Source organism: Bos indicus x Bos taurus, chromosome 19 (genome assembly GCF_003369695.1).
Source record: "Bos indicus x Bos taurus breed Angus x Brahman F1 hybrid chromosome 19, Bos_hybrid_MaternalHap_v2.0, whole genome shotgun sequence".
Taxonomy (NCBI): Eukaryota; Metazoa; Chordata; class Mammalia; order Artiodactyla; family Bovidae; genus Bos; species Bos indicus x Bos taurus.
The window spans coordinates 41,508,816-41,533,878 of record NC_040094.1 but is presented as its reverse complement, the minus strand read 5'-3'; the positions used below and the strand labels follow the sequence as shown (position 1 = coordinate 41,533,878).

General features: G+C 43.0%; 1 protein-coding gene across 1 annotated transcript; it reads right to left on the bottom strand.

Moving 5' to 3' along the window:
- Positions 1-2,682: 2,682 nt before the first annotated feature.
- On the bottom strand, positions 2,683-24,515 carry CASC3 (CASC3, exon junction complex subunit). The gene is made up of 14 exons (XM_027516622.1): positions 24,230-24,515; positions 23,828-23,855; positions 23,308-23,345; positions 10,904-11,062; positions 10,657-10,808; positions 9,934-10,110; positions 9,070-9,755; positions 7,659-7,723; positions 6,847-6,961; positions 6,513-6,611; positions 6,051-6,265; positions 5,303-5,425; positions 5,053-5,116; positions 2,683-4,402 (listed from the first exon to the last, which is right to left on the bottom strand). Exons 1-13 carry the CDS (start codon positions 24,458-24,460, stop codon positions 5,093-5,095), a joined length of 2,112 nt encoding a protein of 703 aa, XP_027372423.1. The 5' UTR covers positions 24,461-24,515; the 3' UTR covers positions 2,683-4,402; positions 5,053-5,092.
- Between the last annotated feature and the right edge of the window lie 548 nt (positions 24,516-25,063).

Below are 25,063 nucleotides of genomic sequence, written 5' to 3'. Positions count from 1 at the left end.
ATAGAGAGACCCTCCAGAGGTGACATCGCCATGGAGTGGGGAAGTGGTACCGAATATGCACTCCAGATAATCCTTATTTCTGATGCCTATGCCCAAAGCATTCTGTCGCTAAGGATAGACTGTCCCAGGTAGAGGCGGGTATGGAGACATGCTCAGGGTAAGCACGTCAAGGTTAAAGTAACAAGGTGGGGGAGTGGCACCAGGCAACATATGGGTTGAGGCTCCTTGGACAATGCCCCACCTCTGTTTACTGTGCATGGGCCAGGCAGAGACAGGAATGCGAAAGCCTGGGAGTGGTGGTAGAACTGAACAGGGTGTGTACTACACGTGTCACCGTGTGTGCTTATCTGGTCCGATGTGTACAAGAGCATGTGTTCGCAGAATTAAAGCTTTGCACACCCATCTGTTTGTGGATTTGCAAAAAGGAACAGTAAAAAAGGAGAGAGCACAATTTTAGCTGAGAAGCTAGAGATCCAAGTATCAGTTTCCTGATACTCTCTTCATTGGATACCCTATTATCCCTGGGGTCAACAGGGGAAGCTGGCTGGAGTGGCTTGGAGCTCCCCAGGCATTTCATGAACTGAGTAAGAAGAGAGGAGGGCTCCACTCCCAGCACATGCCACAGTTACCAGATTAAGCTGGTTGCCTTGGTAACGTCCTCTCTGGGCAGGATTTGGGATTGTCATTTAGGAAGGGGGAAGAATTGGGGAGTGTGGAGTGTGTGGGGGCTGCAAATACAAGGGTCAAAGAGACTCCTGGAAATTGGAATTGGGGAACAGGACCCCAGCACCCTCCAATTACTCAAGGATATCAGGCATAGACTAAGTTCAAGACCTTGAATCAGAGAGGAAAACCAGCATCAAGTTACGGCGCTCCTAGAACAGCAGTGGTTCTCGCCCCAATTGCACATGGTAATCCAAGGAACTTTTAAAAAATACTGTTGCCCCGGCCACACCTCAAATTAATTAAATCAGATCTCTGAGGTAGGGCCAAGGTTTATGGTATTTTTTTTTAAAGGATCCCCAAGTGATTTGTGTAGCCAGGATTGAGAATTACTGCCCTAGAGGGACAACCCAACTTAAGTGGGCTACTGATGCTGGGAGACAACTTTGGGATTCTAAGTCCTTTGCTGTTCTGAGTCTCTCATAAGGCCCACGTGCTGACCTCGTGGGGAAGATGGTTGTCAAGGCACCTACACTCTATGATGGAAGAAACAAGGAGAGAGGGCGGTGTGATTAACACCTGTGAGAAGGGGGGCAAAAAGTTTAAGCACCCAGTCCATGGACTTCTGGAAGGGGATACAGCAGGACTACCTAAGACTGATCTGTCTGCCCCTAACAGTTGCCTTCTTTCTGCCCACTGAGAGGCAGGCTGGGAGGTCAAAGAACCTGGGGGCTTCGCTGAGCTTGAGTTTCTTCTTGCTGAGCTGGTTACCAGGGCAACAGGGAGAGCAATGGGATCTAACTGCAGGACTGGAGAATCAAGAGGCAGGGGTGAGAGGGAAGTATCTAAACACGCTTATTCCTCCTGCCAGCGACCCACCCCCAAGGCTGGCTGGCATTCTTTGTATGACCCCACGAGATCAGGCCCATAGTTACCCATCACTCTGCAGGGGAGGAGAAGGGAAGTTAACTGACATGATTCAAAGAGAAATCTGGGGTGAGGGTCAGAAGAGTCAATGGTTCTCTGGCTGTGTGGCAGCAGCAGCAAGGGACATACGAGGGAGTCCCAACTGTCATTTGAAGATGTACCACAAAGATTTGTGGGACTCAAGGACAGCTGCTGCCAGCTCCACACTGAATTCAATTGCTGCCCCACACCAGGGACAGCCTTTGTAGTAAACTTCCACACCACCCGGGATCTGGAGGAGGAAATAGGTAAACTCAAAGCTAGCTACCCAGTGGCCTAGCTAACTGGCAGCATAAACCAGAGCTGGTCTTTTGATCTCTCTTTTTTTCCCTTTAGCCAGACTTTGAATATATGCAACTATTATTCTATACATAAATTTTAATTTCTTACAAAACTCTATTCCATATTGCTAGGTCACTTCTCATTTTATGCCACATTTCCATCAAGAACTATTTCCCCAAATCACAGTCTGCCGGATTGTGCGTTGTTCCAAGTTGTGTCCGACTGCAATGCCATGGACTGTAGCCCACCAGACTCCTCTGTCCATGACGTTTCTCAGGCAAGAACACTGGAGTGTCCCCTCTTCAATTGCGCTAAGACTGATACGAGCCTCTTAGACTGTGGTCCTTGAGGTTTCATGCCAGTGCAAATTTCCTTTTCAAGAGGACAGCTACTTCTCCACACCTCCCCCTTTATCCAGGACCTGGTAGTTATATTGACATGTGGGGCACCGCCCTGGGAAACTTGCTTGCCAAACACAAAGGCAGGCATGAGGGATACCAGATGTCACGTGGGTACACAGCATCTATTCGTTTTTCTGGCCCCTGCACTTCCAGTCTAAGGGACTGCATATTCCTGGTGTCTACACGGCAATGTGGTTGAGAAAGTTAACCAATGGGGAGTCACTTGTGGCCCCACAGGGGCTTCTCACCTCTTTGGGCTTCCATTTCTCAAGTGTGAGCTGGCCAGAGTTGTGACTGTGACTCTACGCAGTCAGGGAGTCCTCTTCCCTCCCTCCCAAATCAAGACTCATGCAAAACACTGGCAAAGGAGCCAAGTTTACATGTCTAAATTTTATTATCTTCAAGTCACAATGCCAATCACATATGTGCGCTCTTTAAAACAGTTACAAACAACAGCAATACACATGGAGAAATTCTTGCAACAGAACACAGTGGATCAACAGAGACAACTGTCACAGTGTCTTAAGGTCTGGGAATTTGGGCATGCGGCCCACTGGCTTGAGGAGACATCTTCGGGTTTAAGGCAAAGGGAACAGCCTACAAAAGGCACAACCATGCGCTACCCTTGGAAGAATCTCTTAGTTATTTCCTCCTTGGGGGTTCCAGCTTGAGTGCCTCTCTCCCCTCCTACCCCACACCTGTGACTCAAAGTGGTTAAGCCAACTGCTGAAGAGAAGGGACAGAATTAGTGACATTACTTGGGGAGAGACATAGCTGCCACCTTCTCCCTCAGGTTCTGTAGGACAGGGACAGTGGCCAAGTGACCCCTGGCAGACGCAAGTGCCGTAGTAACAGGAATCTCTTCTGCAGAGGCAGCTGGGGAGTGGTTCAGTGCCGTAGATAGGGAGGAAAGGAGGGAGAAGCCCTTGCCCTGAAAAGTGACTGCTTTTAGGCCCAGGTGTGGTATCCTGTTTGCAAGGACAGGAGTAAAACTGTCCTTGGGAAAATAAGGTAGTAATACCTAAAACACTTATAGCAGGAAAGACGAGGAGAAGGGCAATTGCAATGGACAGGGATGATTGCTGGCTAGGTAATTTTTACCTCTAGAGATGCATTGGTCCATAGCAACTGGAAAAGGGTGTGGTAGAAAGGATGGAAAAAAGAGCAGAGCCCTCTAACTCCATTCACCTCAAAGACTGAGCCCTGAGGACTGTGTGAATACACACCCCTAAGGTGCAAAGGCTCTCACTCTACCCTCCCTTTCTCACTAAAGCTTCTGGTTTGCTATCTCTCCCCACTGTTGACATTCTGCCTTCAGTAGAGAACTAAAGATTATCAGAGTACAGAGACTGATGGAGGCTCAAAATTCTAAAAACCCAAGTCAAGAAAAAGGGCTCCTACCACAGTGAGATTTTCTCCACAATGGGACATTCTGTGCAGACAGCAATGCTTCCACAGTATTAGAAGACTTAACAAACTCCAAGTACACAATAAAAAATGCCAAGAAAAAAATGAAAGGTCAGCTCTTTTTAGACTTGGTGGGGGCAGACTGGCTGGTAAGTTCTCAATTATCTGGGATGTAGGGAAAAGCCAAAAGGGAACCCAGAGGAGCTAGCAAACCAAAGAATGAACTTGTTTAATATAAAGGCAGAGAGAGTGAAAAAGAGGGGCAGGAGAAGGGATAGGGTGATGGACTAAAAGAATATTAATTTAAGAATAACAAGCCAGGCTTTAAAAATGAACATCTTAGAAAACAAAACGAAACAGGAAGGAGCTTCCAAGCTTCCCTGGGAGGAGAAGACACGAATTTCCCAGGAGAAAGTGAAGAGCAAAAGACGTGGGCTCCTAGACTCCGAAGCCTGGGCTGTCTGGATCTCTGCTCCTCTGAGCACAGTTGACACAACACAAACTGAAAACGGGAGGAAGTCCACTTGTTTTTCGTTTATCCAACAGAGCCTACCCTCAGAGGAAGGCAGGAGTCCCCTTCATTCAGCTGCTCGCTGGTAGGCGCCACCTTGGGTCTTCAACGCTCTCCTGGCTCAGACAGCCAGTTGTTTTCTCTCCTCTCCTAGGTTTTCACTTCTGCTGTCCTGACAGGAGTGAGAAAAAGGGAAGAACCACCAAAATGTTACTGGACCTTTTAGGCATTTACAAGCTACTTTCAAAAAGCCACATTTCTAAAGAATGTACACTAAAGAAATATCCCTAAAACAACACAACAAAACCTCCTGGTTTTTGTCCTCCACAGCCTTTGTTTTTTAAAGAGTGGTTTTAAAAACTTATTTATTATTATTATTTTTTAAAATCTTTTGGCTGTGCTACATGGCATATGGGATCTTAGTTTCCCAACCAGGGACCGGACCCATACCCTCTGCACTGGCAGCTCAAAGTCTTAACCCCTGGACTACCAGGGAAGTCCCTCCTCCACAACCTTTAGAATTGGCTCTGCTATAACCCCTCAAATTCAGATTTCCCCTTTCCTTTAATAAAGAATGCCCTCTTGCAGTTTTTCCTTCCATCTTCCCAAATAAAATGCTGCCACACTGACAATGGTTTCCACTCAACCCTACTCAATGCATTCATAAAATGAAGAAATCGGCAAATTTTGGGACTCCTCTAAGCCTCCCCCTGAGATATCCCATGATTACAACTTAAGAGCATTAATTAGGTGATTGTTGAGCTAGTAAGCATGAAAATTAGTTTTAAGAACATTCTGAATCACAATAAGTTTTACACTTACTTTTATTTGATGTTAGATTTAAAATATTCAGAAATTCCTATTAGCTGGAACCCCTGCTTACAACCTGAAATCATAAAGTTAGAATTTGTTATCAGGTCATTATTTTTAAAAAAAGGAAAAAGAAAAAAGACCATTTTCCATAGAAACACAACAAGAAAAGGAAAGAAATCTGAAGAAAAGGAAAGCCCACTGATGTCAGATGTGCCCCAACATCCTTTATTCAGAGCTCCTTTCCTAGAAGCTCTCATACCTCAGGCGGTGGGGGCTTGATGGTGACTGGCTGGGGAGTCCTCCGGGGTGGGGAGGGCTTTGGCTGCACCTGCTGCTGGGCGGGGTTATAGTAGGTCACTCCTCCATATACCTGCGATGGGGCCTGGGAGCCCAATAAGCAAGGAAAAGAAAAAGGAATTAATTCATCCAAACTATGCTAAACAGTAAATATTATTCAGGCACAAAAATAAGAATATAGGGGAATTTTTTTATAATTTATAAGGAAAATCTGTAAGAGTATAGGGGAATTTCTAAGCTGCCCCCCTTTAAAATAATTATTCTTTTCTGCCTTAGTATGTCCTAATATAGTTCCTACTTCTTCAAAGTACTGCCCAGCTTTCTCTAATTCCTACCATCAGCTGACAAATGGAAGACACTGAGCTCAGTGGTAAGACTCCAGATACCAGATGGTGTTAACCTGTTGGGAGTTAAACACTACAGGGAAGGGTAGGGCTGGTAGGTAGAATATGGCTTTATTATTTAGTTAAATAAATTGCAGACATGCCCACCTAAGACATACTAAAACACTTGAATGAAACACCACTAAAAAAATGGAAGAGAATGCAAATATGATAGGCATCACCTAAGTAGCATTTCCAGCTCCTACCATCACATGCAAATCAGTGGCACTGAAATGCTCTCTAGAATTCCTTGAGTATTCTCCTCATCCTATATTCTTGTCTGATTTAAAGGATGTATACTTAAAAAAATCTCATCAGCCATCTCACCTGTGTGTTAGGATACAGATGAGGAGGTGGTGGGGGAGGCAATGCCCCTGGAGCATAAGGGTAACTGGGATTGCCAAAGTTCATGACGCCTGGAGCAGAAAAGTAAGTAGGAGCAAGCAACTGCTGAGGTGGTGGTTGCCCTGGAGACATGGATACTGGTGGGGGATAGAGGCCTGGATTGGGCAGAGGTGCCGGTGTCTGGTGGGGATGTAAACCTGGACAAGGAGAAGAAACAATAATTAAAAGGTAACACCTCTTCCATGGGATGGCCTGGCTGGACTGCTCAGCACAAACAGGCTCAGATTTCAAGTCCTCAGGATGGACCCAAGAGGAGTTTGTTGCCCATGTAGCCAAAGTGGCCAGCCTCATAAGCAAGCAGCATAGAGCTGAGAAAGTTGGGGTTTGTGATGCCCCCAACACACATCCTTATGTACTAGAAGCATACAGAGGTGCAAAGCTTACCTGGGTGGGGAAGGTGCATTTCTGGCTGTACAATCATGCCCTGAGGAGGCAGTGGGGCAGGGCTGTCACCATGGGTATAGATTGGTCCCTGGAACTGCACTGTAAGATATCACATTGGGACTCTCATAAATCCTCACTCTTTCCATCAAATGGACAAGTTTCCTTGTCCCCCAAGCCGCTGAAAAGATGTTCTCAATTTTCCATACGAAGAAAACAGCAACCAGAGAATGTTCGTTAACCACCATGAGAGGTCACAAGGGAAGTTCAGAAGGCTGGTCTTTTAGTTCACTTCATCCTACCAAGAAATATATCCCAGCTATAAAAATAAACTCACGTGGATCATAGTAATGTCCTTCCATGATGCTGATATGCACAGGAGGGGCAGGGGGCTCCGGCACAGGTCTTTGCCGTTGTGATGAATAGCGTTTGGCTCGCCCACCCTGGACACCCTGAAAGAAAGAAAGAGGTCAGAGCAAGAAGACTTCCAAAAGGCTGACTCTCCTATTAAGTCCTAACGTCCTGTAGAACTGCAAAACATTTACTGGGTACATGGTAGTATTAAAGAAGTATTTGCAGGACTTCTCTGGTGGCACAGTTGATAAGAATCCGCTTGCTAATGCAGGGGACATGGGTTTGATCCCAGGTCTGGGAAGATTTCACATGCCTCAGAGCAACTAACTAAGCCCATGTGCCACCATGGAAGTCCTTGCGCTCCAGAGCCCAGGAACTACATTTACTGAAGCCTGTGTGTCCTAGAGCCAGGAAGTCACAACTGCTGAGCCCATGTCCTACAATTACTGCAGCCCATGTGCCTAGAGCCTGTGCTCCGAAACAAGAGAAGCGACCACAATGAGAAGACTGTGCACTGCAAGGAGACAGTAGCCCCCACTCCCCACAACTGGAGAAAACCCATTGGACCAACGAAGACCCAGAGCAACCAAATAAATACAGCAGTACGTACATACCAAAAAAAAAATTTACAAAATGAATTGAAAAACTGATGAAAAACATTAAGCTCTAAACCCAAACCTAAACCGTACATTTCCAGAGACCCTAAAAGGGAAACGTGGGAAAACTGACTTGGCTTAAACAGTGACCCAACTGTGACATGCAACCCTCTACATGCACCCCTTTCCGCCTCTGTACCATTTCTTCCATTCGGTTGAACTGAGGTGGAGGTCCTGCTCCCATGTGTATGTGGTTGGGCATACCTGTAATATACCAAAAAAGTCACTGCTGCAGAGCAGCTAGATGTGAAGAGAACTAAAGATACATCAAGAAAATGACAGGGTAAAGAATCCAACATGGGGAATGGCTCTCATCTTTTAAACTAACAAAATTCCTGTTAAACTATCTCTGCTTCCTGTCAACACCAGCATTTGGAAATTTGCCCTCACTGCCTGCTACCTTAATATAGCAGTAAAGCCTTTGAACATGAAAAAAAAATTGCTTCAGTAATGCAACTCAGAAAATGCAAGTTCAAAATTTTCCCATCAAATATTTACCATACAGAATCCCTAGGAGGTTATAATTAGCATATTATCAAACATATTGGAAAATCTCAATCCTAATGTTTCTGAGCAACAACTAGGCAGAGAAGGATGTTCTAAATCTACCTCTGATTATTTCTGGCCACAGAGGTCTAGGCTAAAAGTATGGGAAGAGATTCCCCTCTGGTTGAAGATGACTCAGGACCAAAAAGGATGTTCTAGAGACTATCTTTCAATAGTAATAAGGCACTGGCAGGACAGAGTCTACTTCTCTATCCGATCAACTCCAGGTCCAGTTTAGGCTACCCTAGTTTTTGATATTCCAAAATTACACACACCAGAGAAGGATGCTAAAACTGCCAGTCCAAGTGAGGTTTTCCAATCTAAGTTTGAATTAGATTTCAGAAACAATGGAAAAGATCCTCTGATCTATCTGATTGGAGGAAGAAAAAAAAAAGGATGGGTCAAAGGGGTGGTAGGTAGTTCCTAGTCATGAGCACTATGCTGTCCCAACATGATATCCACTAGCCATATATGGTTACTTAAATTTCAATTAATTAAAAATGAAAAGTTCAGTTTTTCAGTCACTCTGGCCACATTACAAGTATTCAAAAGCACCATCATTACAGAAAGTTCTACTGGGCAGCCTAGCTCTAGAAGACTAAGGAAATTAGAGGCTTTCCTTTCAAAGAGATTAGGAGATGCTCATCCAAATTCAAATGCAGTTTCTGCCTTGAAACATTTAACCATTAGCTAAAATAATAAAGAACACTGCCTTCTTCCACTTTTTCTACAGAGAGTGGTAAAGGATTCTGCACTCAGAAGCTCAATGGTGGTGACTGATCAGTTAATAGTAAACAGTAAGCAAAGTAATGGGCTAGTCTTATGTAACAGATAAAGCTGCTCTGAGCTCTTTGGATGAATATGCCTATGGATCCATCTGTGTCTTGCAATTAATGAAAATGAAGATATTGTCAGATACCACATCTCTGAGAGACATTAGTTCCATGCCCCTAAGTCCAACGATGCAAAGGGATAAAAGCTAGTCATTAACCCTAGGTACCTACCCCGAAGCTCCCGTGATTGCAGGAAGGCAGGCTGCCCTGGACTCCAGTTCTGTTCTGTTATATTTAGTTGTGCCACATCTTGTTCAAGACCCCCTGTAGTAGAATCCACCGGAGCCTCCCAGTTTCCAGTCTTAGCAGGCGTAGGAGGTGTAGCTTCTGGGACTGGAGGTGCTGGGGTCAGCCCTTCAGGTGGAGGGGGCACCTCCTCTGCAACCTTGCCTGCATCTCCAGCTTTGATTCTGGTTCTTCTTGCCCGGGAATAGGATTTCTTTTCAATAGGCCTGTCAGGAACTGGTGGTGCAGTATCAGGAGCAGGATTTGGTATCTCGGGGGCTACCTCTTCCTTCTCAGGACTGCCAAGCACTTGAGCATCTGCTTCTGGAGATGGATCCCTTACAGGAGTCTGCTCCAAATGCCGAGACCGGTAACTAGTCTCATGTTTAACAGTCTCACCAGACCGGCCAGCATGCTGCCCACCAGCTTCCGCAGGCCTAAAACCAGTACGACCTTCCTTGAAGCCTCCAGATCGAGAGTAATTCCTGGGAGCCGACATGCGGCCAGTACCCGCAGCATTCCTGTTGATAAATGTCCTGGGTGGTAGGGTGCCCCCAGGACCCTGGTGGCGATGGGACTTATTTGGCCGCTCACCAATCCAGCTTGGATCTCTTTGTGGAGGACTCCCAAACCTGAACAAAGGGAACAGAGAAATAATAAAAGGGGCCACTAGAGATATAAACTGTGGGTCAGGCAGACTTCCCATATTCCTTACCCATTCAATTTCGGGCCGGAATGGCATTTTAAAAAAGCAGAGTTGTTTTTTTTTTCTTGCAAATATCAATAATATAGGCTCCAAAATGTCCTCACCTAGGTTTCCGGATTCTTCGGGGTTTGATATCATCAGGATTGTGAGCTGAGCGGATGTCATATCCATAAAGAGCAATGAGCTCCTGTCGGGACTTTGGAGCCTGTTCATCTTCCCGAAACTTGTCATGCTCCCAGCGACCCTCATCCTTCCACAGCTTTCGCTGACGTCCCTTGGGTCTGGTTGGAACCAGAGAAAAGTGTCTTAAGTTGGCAGACTCTGCCATGTAAAGATGTTCATGAAATAAACAGGGTTGGTAGAGAACCATTAGGAACTCAGGTAATCTCTCCATCTTCCCAGACAGGTTATACAAAACAGGCCTTCCAAAAAGCAAGGGTGAATCACAGCACCTCAGGGCCTGCTGGGTGTGAATGTAACAGGTATAAAAATAAGGAAAGCCTTTACTTCAAACTACCCAGCACTCTGGAAACATCTCTCTCCTATAAGGTCACCTATGCAAGTATTTAGAGGCCTTGCGCCTCAGATTAATGAAGGTACTGGACATATAGGTCTGGATCCCAGCTCCTACACCAAGAGTTACTAAATATTCTAAGTCTTACTTTCCTCATTTGTACAAAGGGGATAATCATAATACTTACCTTAAAATGTTGTGAACAGTAAATAAGATAATACAGGTAAAGCACTTAGTAATGTGCCTGGCATATAGTAAGCATGGAATACATATAATACTAACATACTACAGAGCAGTAGCAAGGGGCTGTTACCTGACTTCTTCCTCCTGAGTCTGCCCTCGAAGATCATGCTCAAAAAAGAGCCCTTTCCGGGGTATGTATGCTGGGTTCTTCCGATCTTCATCATCATCCAAATGCTTAGGGCCCTTTTTACCAACTTTGTTCTCCACAGGCTCTGTGCTTTCCTGTCGGACAGATAAAGAGCTCTTTACTCACTCCAAGCTTAAAAGCCCCTGTTCCAGAATTCGAATGGAAATGGAGGCCTTTGGTGGGTACTAACCTGTCCATCCCCACTTTGCCTCTCTCCAGTCACAGTGCCTTTGGTGTCAGGCTTTTCTTCTCCCTTCTCATCTTTTGCTGAAGAATTAGCAGCATCATTGGCTTCTGATTTCAGCTCCACTTTGGAGTTTTCCTCTTCACTGTACTCCCCGTCATCACCCTGAAAAAAGTTTCCTGGTACTTCCTTGGTGGTCCCATGGATAAGACTCCGTGCTCCCAATGCAGGGATCCCAGGTTCAACCCTTGGGTCAGGGAACTAGATCCCACATATTGGCAACTAAAGAGTTTGCATGCCCAACTAAAGATCCCACATGCCGCAACTAAGACCTGGTGCAAATAAATAAATAATTTCCCTTTTAAGTTTCCCTGTTAGCTATGGAGATAAGATCTAAATAGTGCATTCTAAAATTTTTCATTCTTTAGGAAAACATTTTCTAACAAATTTTACTATAATGCAAGGATTAAAAGCAAACACTTCAATGTTTTTACTAAAATTTCTACTGAATAGAAGCATTGTTAAAAAAAAAAATTAAAGCCACATTAAAAAAAACCTATACAGGGAATTCCCCAGCAGTCCAGTGGTTAGGACTCTACACCTTCAATGCCAAGGGCCCAGGTTCAACTCCTGGGAGAAGAATGAAGATTCATCCACAAGCTCCACGGCTCAGACAAAACACACATGCATACATATATGTGTGTGTACACATACACGGCTTCCCAGGTGGCTCGGTGATAAAGAATCTGCCAACACAAGAAACGCGGGTTTAATCCCTGGGACAGGAAGATTCCCTAGAGAAGGAAATGGCAACCCACTCCAGTATTCTTGCCTGGGAAATCCCATGGATGGAGGTGGGCTACGGTCCATGGGGTCACAAAAGAGCTGGAAACAACTTAGCGACTAAACAATATATATATGCACACATAAACAAGCTTATATAGATCTCTGTTAAGTTTTCCAGTAAGATATGCATGGAACTGTCAGGAGCAGCAGCCTCTTTCACTAAGCTTACTGTAATAATCAGTTCACCATGTAAGTCAAACAATTATGCTGTTGTTACACCTTAAACTTATATAGCACAATTTTACCTCAATAAAACTGAAAGGAAAAAAACCCAACAAAACAAATAGCTGCAGCCTCTGGGGAAGAAGCCCAGGGCCTATGGATCAGAGGCTTTTAGGTGTCTAAACCATACAGAAGAAGCTTTCTTTTTGATAATTTCTCTCAATACATTGTCTCTTAAACATGCAGTGCCTAATAACTACTCAAGCTGTTAATTCTCTCATCTCAAAATGTCTTACAGCAGAGATTCCCAACCTTTTAGATTACGTGAATCCCCTTTTAGGACCTAAAATTTTCATGGAATCCCATGAGATATAGCACAGTATAGTACCCATGAACTGAGAAAACACATAATGACAAACAACTGCTATATGTTCAATAATACTTTAAAATACATTAATATATTTTTATTAATTTATATATATTAAAAAATAGTAGTACATAAAGATAGATGTTGATTTGGTCTATAGATAATGAGAACAGAGTTAGTGAACGTGCAATACCTTATCATAACTCCGTACTTTCCCACGGCACTATTACTCTCAAGTTGGGGAATAGTGGCTTACATTTTTTTATGTCTACGATATGAACACTAAATTTTCTGTAACATGAGAGCTCTTTAGCCAATAACTCTGTCTAGAATGATATAATTATAAAATTTTGACTTGTAAAACTTTAGAACTTGCATAACCACTGCATCTTAGAAATGAAAAAAAAAAAAAAAAAATTAACACCCAAGTGCTCCCTTCCCTTTCCTTGGCACAGCAAGATTGAATAACCCAATCAATTACACTTCAATTTTTTAAAAAACTGAATAATCCTGCTTATGACGTAGAAAATCTATCCATTCAAAGAAGGGTCCTGAGGCCATCCTTTAAATAGGGGCAACTAAAAAAAACAAAAACAAAAACAACAAAAAATAAATAAATAGGGGCAACTAGAAAGGGTTAGGCAAGAGAGGTGTGGCTTGTTTCAGGTAGGGAAAAAAAGCAGCTAAAATTCATGCTAAGGGAGCTGGCTTCAGACTACAAGTTACTCTCTCATATCCTGGTCCTTCCAAGATTTGGACCTAGGGAAGCAGAGCTAAAGGCTAAGGAGGTAGGCCTAGAGACCTAGAAGGACACAAAGAAATGGGTTCAAAGGAAGGTGGTCTAGTCCCCATGCTGGGCTAACAAGTCGGTGCCAAAACACCTCTGCCCCCCTGCAGACATGTACACTGTTCTCTTATTCTTCTGTTGGATTTGACACTCGATCTGTGACTAACTCCAGGCCCAGGATGGCCTAGGAATATGATCAAAGATACTCACTGAGATTCCTGATGAAACAAGAAGCTCTCAAGCTCTCAGTTTCTGACCTTTTTTCAAATAGGACCTAGACTGCCAGACTGGCCCAGATAAGCCAATTAATTACCCTTCCCCTTTATTCCCTGTCCACCGTAAGTATTTCGGCCTCTGTTTTGAGTTAGGATTCCCAAAAAGATGATACTGTTATGAAGCTCATAGACCACATCCACACTATGAGAACCAAGCCTTTATTTACAGCTTTTTACCAACCAAGTACCCTAGATTCTTCCCATTTTCCCTCAATCACAAGAAATTTTCTCTCCTCTTGAGTTGGGAATGGGTGGGTGGTAATCATTCAGTTCCTTCCTTGGTCCTAGATTCCTTGCAGGTTGTGTTGCAAGAATCTGCAAGAATCGTGCTTGGTGTGTATGTGACCTTAAATCACTACTTCTCTCCCCTTCAACCCCAAACCTGCCCCCACACACACTGACTGAATTCAAACATCTTAAAATAGTATCAGCATGATTAATGAGAACTTTGTTTCATGCTCTATCCCTTCTTAGTCTGTGGTGGAAGGTCAAATGAAGCAAATTCCAAAGGAGAAACTAATTTTGTTTCCAGGGCAGGACAGAAGATACAAATAGCATAGTGCTGAGAAGACTCCAAATTAGCGTCAAAATCTGGTGTAACTGAAGCCAAGGTGTTACCCTAGGGTCAAGCTTCTTTGGCTACAGAATTGGAAGTGTTAATGACTTAGTCATTTCCAACTCTTGGTGACCCAATGGACTGCCATGCCCTTCTCCAGGGGATCTTCCCAATAGAGGGACTGAACTCCAGGCAGATTCTTTACCATCTTTGCCTACAGGATGATATCAAAACCATTTTCCCTACTGCTGACTTTCCCATTTAGTGAACACCCTCCCAACTCTAAAGCCTAGCCCTCCACTTAAGCAACTGCTTCCCTGGCAGAATTTTCATGCAGATGTTTTAGCTCATTTTTCTATTTCCCACATATTTCAGAGTAAAAGGGGAGTCTATCTTTCTCATTCTCAATGTCTCTTCCAGATCTCTGTCGCCTTTTATCTTTTACTGAAGTATAGTTGAACTATAATAATTTTAATTATTGCCGTACAGCAAAGTGTTATATATATATATATATATATATGGCGTATACAGGGAATATAACTATATGTATATATATATGTGTGTGTGTCTGTATGTGTGTGTGTGTGTGTGTGTGTGTGTATATCGGAGAAGGCAATGGCACCCCACTCCAGTACTCTTGCCTGGAAAATCCCATGGACGGAGGAGCCTGGTAGGCTGCAGTCCATGGGGTCACTAAGAGTCGGACACGACTGAGAGACTTCACTTTCACTTTTCACTTTCATGCATTGGAGAAGGAAATGGCAACCCACTCCAGTGTTCTTGCCTGGAGAATCCCAGGGACAGGGGAGTTGGTGGGCTGCTGTCTATGGGGTCACACAGAGTCGGACACGACTGAAGCGACTTAGCAGCAGCAGTAGCAGCATATGTATATAGGGTGTGTGTGTTTGTATGTATGTGTGTGTGTATATACACACACACACTTTTTTTTTGGCCTCACCACATGGCATGTGGGATCTTAGTTCCCCAAACAGGGATCGAAACTGCACCCCCTGCATTACAGGCACAAAGTCTTAACTACTGGATCAGAGAAGTCCCTATACATTCTTTTTAATATTCTTTCCCATTATAGTTTATCACAGGATATTAAATATAGTTCCCTATGCTGTACAGTAGGACTTTGTTGCTTACCCATTCTATATATACCAGTTTCCATTGGCTAATCCCAACTCCACTTCATTTTAAATTCCTACTTTTCTGAGGCTTCTATCATCTAGCTACATCTTACTACTCGAAAGTTCGGATTACACCATTTTGCTTTTTTTCTTTGATAAAAGACCTATAGTATTATTTGTTTTCACAAACTGAAAGAAATTTGAAAAAGATTAAAAAAAAAAAAAAAAGGCAAAAGTGAAAACTGCACTCAGTGTTGGCTTTGCAGTGAGTTGTCATACAAGCAGCTCTATACCCTAAGTTCGAAGGAGTGGAACCACCAAGCTCCTGCCCTGGGAACTACACTCAGCCTCTTAGCATCAAGTTGCCACAGCTTTGAACTGTGTCTGTGAGCATCGGTGCTTTACCTCAATTTATTTTGTCTATCACTTGGCAAGAAGCGTCCTAAGGTAATTGCTTCTTTGCTTTAAGTCATTTCAACTTATGAAAGGTTTCACAGGGACACTCTATAAATTCAATGGGAAAACCTCCACCTCTGTCTTTGCCTGGGTCTACCCCGTCACTGATCTGAAGATTATGGAAATAAGCTCACACTTTCACCTCCACTTCAGTCATCCACTTTCATGTATACATTTCAGACCAGTCTTACCTGGAACTGCTATACATTTTAAGTAAATCTGATCTACTTTTAAACATCTTAAATTTAAATACCCCAGGTTTTCATCAGCACTGCCACATAAAAAAGAATGAAGTTACATTCTTACCTCACTCCTCATACAAAGATTAACTCAAAATGGATCAAAAACCTAAAACTAAGAGCTAAAGCTATAAAAGTCTTAAAAGAAAACAAGCCTTTGGATTTGGCACGGATTCAGCAAAAACTTCTTTGGCAGGCATGATACCAACAGACACAGGCAACTAAAGAAAAAACAAATATACTGGACTTCATCAAAACTGAAAACTTAACACCATTAAGGAAGAATAAAGACAACCCAAAGAATGGGAAAACACATTTGCAAATCATGTAGATGATAAGAAGTAAATCTAGAACATATAAAGAACTCTTACAACTCAATGATTAAAAAAAAACAACAACAAAGTGGGACTTCCCTGGTGGTCCAGTGGTTAAGAATCCACCTGTCAATGTAGGGGACACAGGTTTGATCCCTGGTCCAGGAAAAGTCCACATGCCACAGGGCAACTAAGCCCATGCACCACAACTACTCAGCCCTACCAAGCCTGTGCTCTAGAGCCCATGAGCAACAACTACTGAGGCCTGTGCACCCTAGTGCCCACGCTCTGCAGTGAGAAACCACCACAATGAGAAGTCTGTGCCACTGCAACTGAAGAGCAGCCTCTGCTTGCTGCTACAACGAGGACCCAGCCCAGCCAAAAATAAATACATAAAAAATTTAAAAATGGACACGGTATCTGAATAGCCACTTCTCCTAGGAAGATACACAAATGGCCAATAAGCACAAGACAAAATGCTCAACATCAGGTAAATACATATCAAGATACCATTTTACACATTTTACTAGGATGACCAGAATCAAAAAATCAAGACAATAATAAGTGCCACTGAGTATGTGGAGAAACTGTAATCCCCACACATTGCTGCTGAGAATGTAAAATGGTGCAGCTGCTTTGGAAAACAGTCTGACAATTCCTCAAACAACTGAACAGTTACCATATGACTTAGCAACTCCATTCCTAGGTACATACCCAAGAGAAATGCAAACGCACATCCACACAAAAACCTGAACATAGATATTTTTAGCAGTATTATTCATAAAAAAATAGAAACCCAAGTATCCATCAGTGGATGAATAGATAAATAAAATATAGTATACTCATACAATGGAATATCGTGTGCTTAGTCACTCGGTCACGTCTGACTCTGTGACCCCATGGACTGCAGCCCACCAGGTTTCTTTGTCCATAGGATTCTCCAGAATCTCCAGGTGGATTCTTTACTGTCTGAGCCAGGGAAATCCCACAATGGAATATCATTCAGCCATAACAAGGAATGAAGTACTAATACGTGCTACAACTTGGGTGAAAACTTCTGAAATAATATGCTAAGTCAAAGAAGCCAGTCATATGTTATCATACATGATTCTGTTCATAAAGAAGGCCAGAATAAGGAAATCTGTAGACACAGAAAGGAAGTATGTGGTTGCTAAGGGCTGGAGGGAATGAGAACGGAGGAGCTGTGGGGGGGTGAGTGACAGTTAAAGGGTACAAAATTTCTTTTTGAAGTAATGAAAATATTTTGAAACTGACTATGGTAATGGTTGCACATACTTGTATGTACTAAAAACTACAGAACTGGACATTTTAAACTGGTAAGTTGAATGGCACATAAATTATATCTCAATAAAGCTGTTTTCCCCCCCAAATCCTGCCTGTTATTCCTGTCCGTCCCCAGTTGTTTCTTTATCCTTCCCTCTCTCATTTCTTAAGACATCCGCTCCATTGACATTCCCACCCTTTCTCTGCCTATCAGTCCTCTCCCACATTCACTTTCTTCTCTTTCTAGAGTCTGTGGCCCGATCATTTCAGCATTATCGGTAGCTCCCTCCAATCCCCTATTCCTACGCGCTCAGGACTGGATCAACCAAACTGTCTGCTTTTCCTAAGCTTACAACTAGATTACTGATCATCACTAGGGGGATTAAAAAAAAAATCATACAACTTTACATATCAGTGCCACCTGCAGCCTCAACTATTCAAACTTCCTTTATCTCAAAATTCCTATACTGTCCCTTCATCAACAACCATTCTTTTATGTTTTTCCTTCTATTATATTTCACAAGGAAAACAAAACAAGGGAACACCAGCTTCCTTCCCACACACCTTTCCTTCCCACCTCTCTATAATGACAGTGGAAGACGTTTTTCTCATCTGGTTCCTATTTTTTCTCGTATACTCAATCAAGGACATCACACACTTATTACCTATCCTCTCCCCTTGCTTTCCCTTTTAATCATTTCTTCAACTTTTAGGCATACTTGATTCTCCAACTCAAAAAATAACACCAAACCCTCTCTTGACCTTAGAGCCTTCTTTCCAGCTACCATCTCTCTAGCCTCCCTTTCACAGTCTAATTTCTTTAAAAATGTTTCCTCAGAGGATTCTGGAAAAAATGGCAGCAGCATAGTTTTTGATCTCTTCAAATCTCCACATCAAATGGGGGCTTCTGACAGCAAAATCAAAACCCTCTGGACAATATTTACAACAAAACTAGGTTACAAGGTATCCCCCACACTCAAAAATACAAGCACACGAGCAAAGCAACAACTGCCACAAGACCTGCATCAGATTGGTATCAGGGCTGGAAAAAGCAGAGAGCAGTAAATGGACCTGAAAACAGGAGAACCTTGAACTAGTCAACAGGTAGTCAACAGAAAGTAAAACTGAAAACAACAATTGAAACCAGAAGGGGTTTTGCTGTCTCTAATACAATGTGAGTTTAAGGATCTTGCAGTAAGAAGGTCCAAAAGGGCTGGAGCAATTCAAGCCTTTTGAAATCTTAAAATCAACCCGGCTGCCAGGGGTTCCCTCGAGGATAGAGCACCACACTGAAGATAAAATTGTTGAGAAGAGAATCAGTTCAGCAGAAGAGGGACAAAAGGAATGAAGCAAAGAAGAAGGTCCAAAGCAAACTGGAGAAGGGAACAAAACCAGGAAATCTCAGAAAGCCATATATACATATGTATGTGTGTGTGTTTTAACACTACAGGAAAATATCTGAGAAGGGAGTTCTATGAAGTTAGAAAAAGCTATTTTGAGCCATACTTCCTTTGAAAAGATCAGGAAGACTAAATAAAAGTCAACAAAAGAAAAATATAGAGATCAAATCCCACAGAAACTTACTAAAAGAAAAACAAAATAAGTAGAATAGCACTCCTACAATGAAAGCATGCCAGAAAGACATATGCATGTCATACCAAAATTGCAACTTCTATTTCAAAATGAGCAAAAAAAGACATTAAAAATATTATATAAGGCATGAAAGAACATCAATCAGAATTTTAAAAATCCAGAGACGAACTCAAGAAGATATTAGAAATTTAAAAAATCATTTAAAATACAAAGTCTAGAACTAGAAGGAACACAAACAAGAGTGAATAAACACAGTAATCAGAAGAAAATAGAGATACTACAAAGGATTAAAGAGAAAGGGTCGTTTACTGAAGACAGGAAAAGAGTTATTTAGATGAAGTTCCATGACATACTGTACAGCACCTCTCATACCTATGAATATTGATCCAGAATGACCAAGTCTAAGAAAAATTTTAATACAACTATTGGACCTTAAAGGAAAATATACTGGGAATATCCAGACAAAAATAGTAAGTGACTTACAAGGGAAAGAAAATTAGGTGATCAGCCAGTTCTGTGCAAGATAAAAGCTTTGGGTCATACTGCTATTTTCCATGGCTACCATGGAAAGACAATTTGCAAGAAATACAATGGATACAGATAGCATGGTGAGTTGTACAATGAGTGAGTGGCCATCAAAATCTTTTTAACAGATACACTATTAAAAAAAAGGATGAAAAACTAACCTGTCAGATTAAGAGACAGATCAAAATTTAAGAAAACAGGCAAAACTAAGCATAGCATCTAGGTATACGCAGTTAGTAACTAAGAAGAAATGCAATCAAGTAACAGATAACTACGTAAAGCAAGATATCAAGTCAAACTCTTTAATCTAGATCAGTGCTGTCCAACAAAACTTGCTGGAATGAGGGAAATGTTTTTACCTATGCACATGAGGAGCTGAACTTTTTTATTAACTCAAATAGCCACGTATGGCTGGTGAGTATCCTATTTGACACAACAGAACTACACTCCTCTCTTAAATTTTAGGAAATACATACCAGATATTGCCACATCAAAGCTGCACATGTTCCTCAATCTCAAAACATCCAAAACTTAACCCAACACTGTCCTTCCTGGAATCTCTTCCTCCTGTGGTCCCTCTCTTAGTGACCAACACTATTCTCCAACCTGGGCATTATTTGGACTCCTTTTTCTTTTTTTGATATTACAAATGTATTGAACTTCAACATTAGTAGCACAATCTTTTATCTTTTTTTCTTAAGGTAACACCACTTTTTTTTTCCTTATAATTACTAGTTTTTACAACAGGAGCTGTATCTTACACGTAACGAAATTGTTTTATGATACTTTACCTATAAAAAAAGGTTTCTCCAAATGATAATTGCTCAAATGTAAAGGGTAAAGTAGAACTGCGGTGTTACCACTGGAATGTGTGTCAAAAGACTAAAATTAATTTAAATAAGTCATTCTAGATGTTAACATTAGAAGAACTGGGTGAAAAGCCTATGGAACATCTGTATTCTCTTTGTGATTTTTTTTGTAAATGCAGAATTATTCCAAAATAAAGTGTATTTAGAAGAAAAGTCCTTGCAGTTCTATTTCATTTACTAATCCAAGAAAAGTTTATTCAGGGCCTATTACAGATACTCTTCTAAGTTCCCAGGACAGAACAGTGACAAAGACAGTCTCAGCCCTCCAGGAGCTTGCATTCTGCTCAGAGCTGAAGGGAATGGATATTAAAATCTGAAGGTTAGACTGCAGACAGGTCATTTGAGGCAGAGGTAAGTCTTGGGAAAAAACAACAGAGGACACTCACGAGCAAGAGTCAAAACGCTCAGCCTTATTCTAGGGCTTTGGAATGAAGCTAGAGAAACCCGGATCACCAAGCTCCCTCATCCCAGTCCCTTCCCTCAGCATGCTGTCGCTGTTCTTGTCAGTAAACTTTCTGGCTCTATCACAGGCATCTGGCCAGGTCCCAGCCCTCACCTGGATCAACATCTTCCTATCATCAGGAGTGGTCAAACACTGCTGGGCATCTAAAGCTTATAGGAACCAAAACAGGGGTCTTTCGAGTTTCAGCAGAATTCTCTCTGACTCCTCCTTAATTCAGGCTCCACGTTCAATCAATCAAGAAATTCTGTAATTAATAATAATACCTAAATATCTCTCAAATGTATGTCTTGCAGTGCCACTGCCATCGTCCCTTCTTTAGGGCACTATCACGCTCCTTGGACTATTCTCTTAACAGCTCTGTCTCCAGTCTTGCCTCATCCTCAGATCCTCCTCCACTTAAGCCTCCAACAGCCTTTCTTTCTTTGCTGTTAGAGTAACATCCAAACTCATTATATACATAATGGTAAACTGCTATAAAGTCACAGCCACAAAACCTCACTGAATACTCCACACTGCCTGGCAGTCTTTCCGATGTTTCCTTTCTTTAATGACTACTGCAAACATTACTCACTCCAAAACCTCTCATCTTCCTTTAATTCTTTGCGGATAACTTTACCACTGACTTCACAGAAAATAAGTCATCTCACCAATCACCACATTCTGTCATTCCCACAGCCCAAATAACTGCCAGTGCCGCCCACCTCTATTGTCGCTGCCACCACTCCACTCCACACCACGTTTTCTGCTTGCTTAGTCTTCCACAGTAGCTTTCTTAACTAGTTTTTCTGCCTCTAATCTTGCTCCCTTCAGATAATTCTCCCCACTGCACACAAAACAATTGTTAAAGATAATAATTCTAAAATATTACTGTGAATCAACCTGGGATTTTGTTAACATATAAACATCTGAGTCTTCCCTCCCTCTGCAACAGTCTGTTTCAATAGGATTTTCTTTCATGTAGACGTTCCTTGGATCTGACAAACACTGCTTTAAAATTTAAGTCTAATCCATACTCCATATCATACTCTTGTTTAAAACCCTGTTATACTTTACTTTCTTAGAATAAAATCCAAATACTTTTTCAACCAGGCTTATAAAGTACTTTAAGATTTGGACTGAGATTCATCCTTACCACCAGTTATACTAAATCTTCCATGTCCTCCAACTCACTATCCTCCAATCCCACCACTTCTGGACATTCTTCTCGGACAGTTTCCTCTGCTAAGAAAATTCTAGCTAGCTAACTCCTACTCATCATTCAGGTCACTATTTGAAGAGTCCCTCCTGTAAATACTTCCAAACACCCTACACTCAGTTAGCTGCCCCTGCCATGTGCTCCCAAAGCACCCTATGCTTCCCCATACCATGGCATTTAACAAACAGTTATTGTAATTACTTAACTGCCTATATTTTCCCTCTCTGATCTGGAATGTAAATTCCATGAGGTCAGAACCATGCATCTTTTATTCCAGGGCCTAGCACAGCTCCTGGCACTAAGAAGGCATTTAATAAAGAAAAAGAAGTAATCCCTGCATGATCTGACCCCTACTCTATAATTTGCCTTTATTTCTGGTATCCATCCTGTCCCAACGATGTTCCAGCCACACCAAACTACTTTCAAGTTTCCAGACAGTCAATCTCTCCTATCTCTGAGCTTTTGCAGCTGTTGTTCCCTCTGCCTAGAACATGATTTGCCTGGCTAACTCCAATTTATTCTTCTCTGACTGCCTAATATGGAATCAGTACCCAGTCATTAACACCCTATTTAACCCTATCCCCCAGCAGTTGTCACCAAGTCCTATGATTTCCTCAATGTTTGTCTGACTTCCTTAGTAGGCTGTAAGATTCCGAAAGATAGGAACTTTGTTATAGTGTTCACTTCTGCATCTCCAGGGCTTAATGGTAAATCTAATATGTAGCAACAGTTCTACAAAATTTACAGAATGAACCTTTGATCCACAATCCAATTCTTTCTGTATAAATCAGAGCTCTATTCAACAGTTCCAGGAAACAAGTAGCCATTCTGATAACATCTCTAGTAGTTTACCCAATCAAAGCAAACTAAGTTCACAAACATTTGGCTTAGGGAAACTTTCTGCTAAAGACAGAAAACCTCATCTGTAAACCGAGAAATGTTTCTGACACAAACCACTCAGAATCCTACCCTTCTGAGGTCTTCAGACATACTCAAAAAATACCCAACTGGCTGGTTTCACCACCTAGGCATCATAAAATGGAGTGTCAAACATCCTGTGAAGGGCCAAAGAATGTTCTCATTCTCTTATTTAGCATCTTATTTTCTTTAGATAGGGTGAAAGGTCAGCTATAAACAGTGTAACACATGTGGCCTGAAGAGGTTTATACAAAGTTTCCCTCTCTATAACTGAACAACACTTTGTATAATAGTTTTTTAGAAGCATAAATGAAAAATGCACAAGCGGAGTAACAAACAGGTCAGATGCTTTCAAACCACAGGCGGGTACAATTTTTAAAACACATTTTCCAACCTACATCATAGGAAAAAGAATCTATCACACTCACTTCTGAGTCTTCTGCACTTTCATAATCCGAAAGAACAGCTGAAAGAAAACAGAAACATATAAAGAAAAAAAAATGCAACAGAAATTTTATAATTACATTTTCCAGTGCTTGTTGTGGGTCAAGCTAAAACTCTCATTTAATTCTGACATCAACCTATGAGGTAGATGAAATTATAGTCCCCATATACAGACGGAAAACAGGTTCAAAGAGTGACTTTGACTTTCCCAAGATCATACAACTAGAACTTAAGCTCTTGAACATTAAACTACAAAGAACCCCTTTGTGGCACCCTCCCCAAAACCCTTCACAGTCTGCTGCTGCTGCTAAGTCGCTTCAGTCGTGTCCGATTCCGTGCGACCCCACAGACGGCAGCCCACCAGGCTCCTCCGTCCCTGGGATTCTCCAGGCAAGAGTACTGGAGTGGGTTGCCATTTCCTTCTCCACTTAACAGTCTGAGAAGATGTCAACTGCTGCAGACAGGTGACCTGAGTTTGAAGATCTCTATCATGATGCTACTCACCATCGCCCTCGATGCCATCTTCACTCTCCTGAAGGAAAGAAGACATGGGTTAGTTCTACTATTTTCAGGGGGTGGAGAAACGAAGACTGAACACAAGATGGTTGAAAAGGCAGACGAAAGAAGGTATATCTTTAACAGGCAGGATCTGAGGGAGGTCCCGTCTATTCACCTCCAGTCCCAATTTCTGAGTAAATATCCGCTTTCCATCCGCAGCAGCTCCGCCTGTCCCCCAACAAAGCCTCAATCCCTTCTCTTCCCTTGGAGCTTCGGATGCAAACCGCACCGGGATCGCTCTCCTCTTCTCCAACACACTACGCCTCAGCATCTACGGTCAACTCCCAGCCTCCCATCACCACCTACACCCCGCCCCCGGTCCGGTCCGCCCCGCCCGCGCGCACTCACACACTCCGACTCCTCTGCGCTCTTAGCGCCCCCGCTCTCCACCCGCCGCAGATGAAGGGCCCCAGCTCGCCCTCCGCGCTGGGAAGGCAGAGAGCCGCTGCCGCCGCCTCCAACACTACCGCTGCAGCTCCCACCGCCCCGCGCCGGGGAACCGCCGCTGTCTGAGCCGGAGGCACCAGATTCTTCGTCCTCGGTGTCCTGCGAAGCGCGCTGCCGCCGCCGGTCCGCCATCTTACGGAGAACGGCCGCCGCAGGCCAGATCCTGACGTACCGCGCCCGTCGCAGGGGCTGCCGGGAGGCTTGAGAGCTGGTCCCAGCATGCTTCACTTGCGGCGCTGGTCGCCTCGCTTTTCGGGGGGAGGGGCTGGGGGCGGAGCTGGCACGCTGCGGCACGTTTGCGGGTGCGCGGGATTGCGTATTCGGTGATGTGAAGGGGCGTGGTGAGGCCTCTGACTTCCCGGCGGTTGGGCCCCGGGCGAGGAGAGTTGCTCTTGGGCGGGCAGTCGGCTACGGTCCTTGCCCGGCCATCTTGGGCTTGGGTGGATAGCGGTGACCTGTCACAGCTTCACTGCGGCATTAGAGTTGTTTCATGATATTCTTTTTCCATCTCTCATTTCTACCTACGTTTGAAGCAGATTGTTTGACTGTATTCGTTTGCTTAGTAAAAATTACGAATCAAGGGAAACCTCTGAAGCCGTTGTGCTGCTTCAGATTTGTTATATCAGTCCATTTTAAGCTAAAGGGCGGAGGAGAAGCCCGAGGATTTAGTGTTGCACCACTACAGTGTTTCCCCTGTATTCTCATTTCTTCCCCCTTCATGTGTCTTCCCACCCC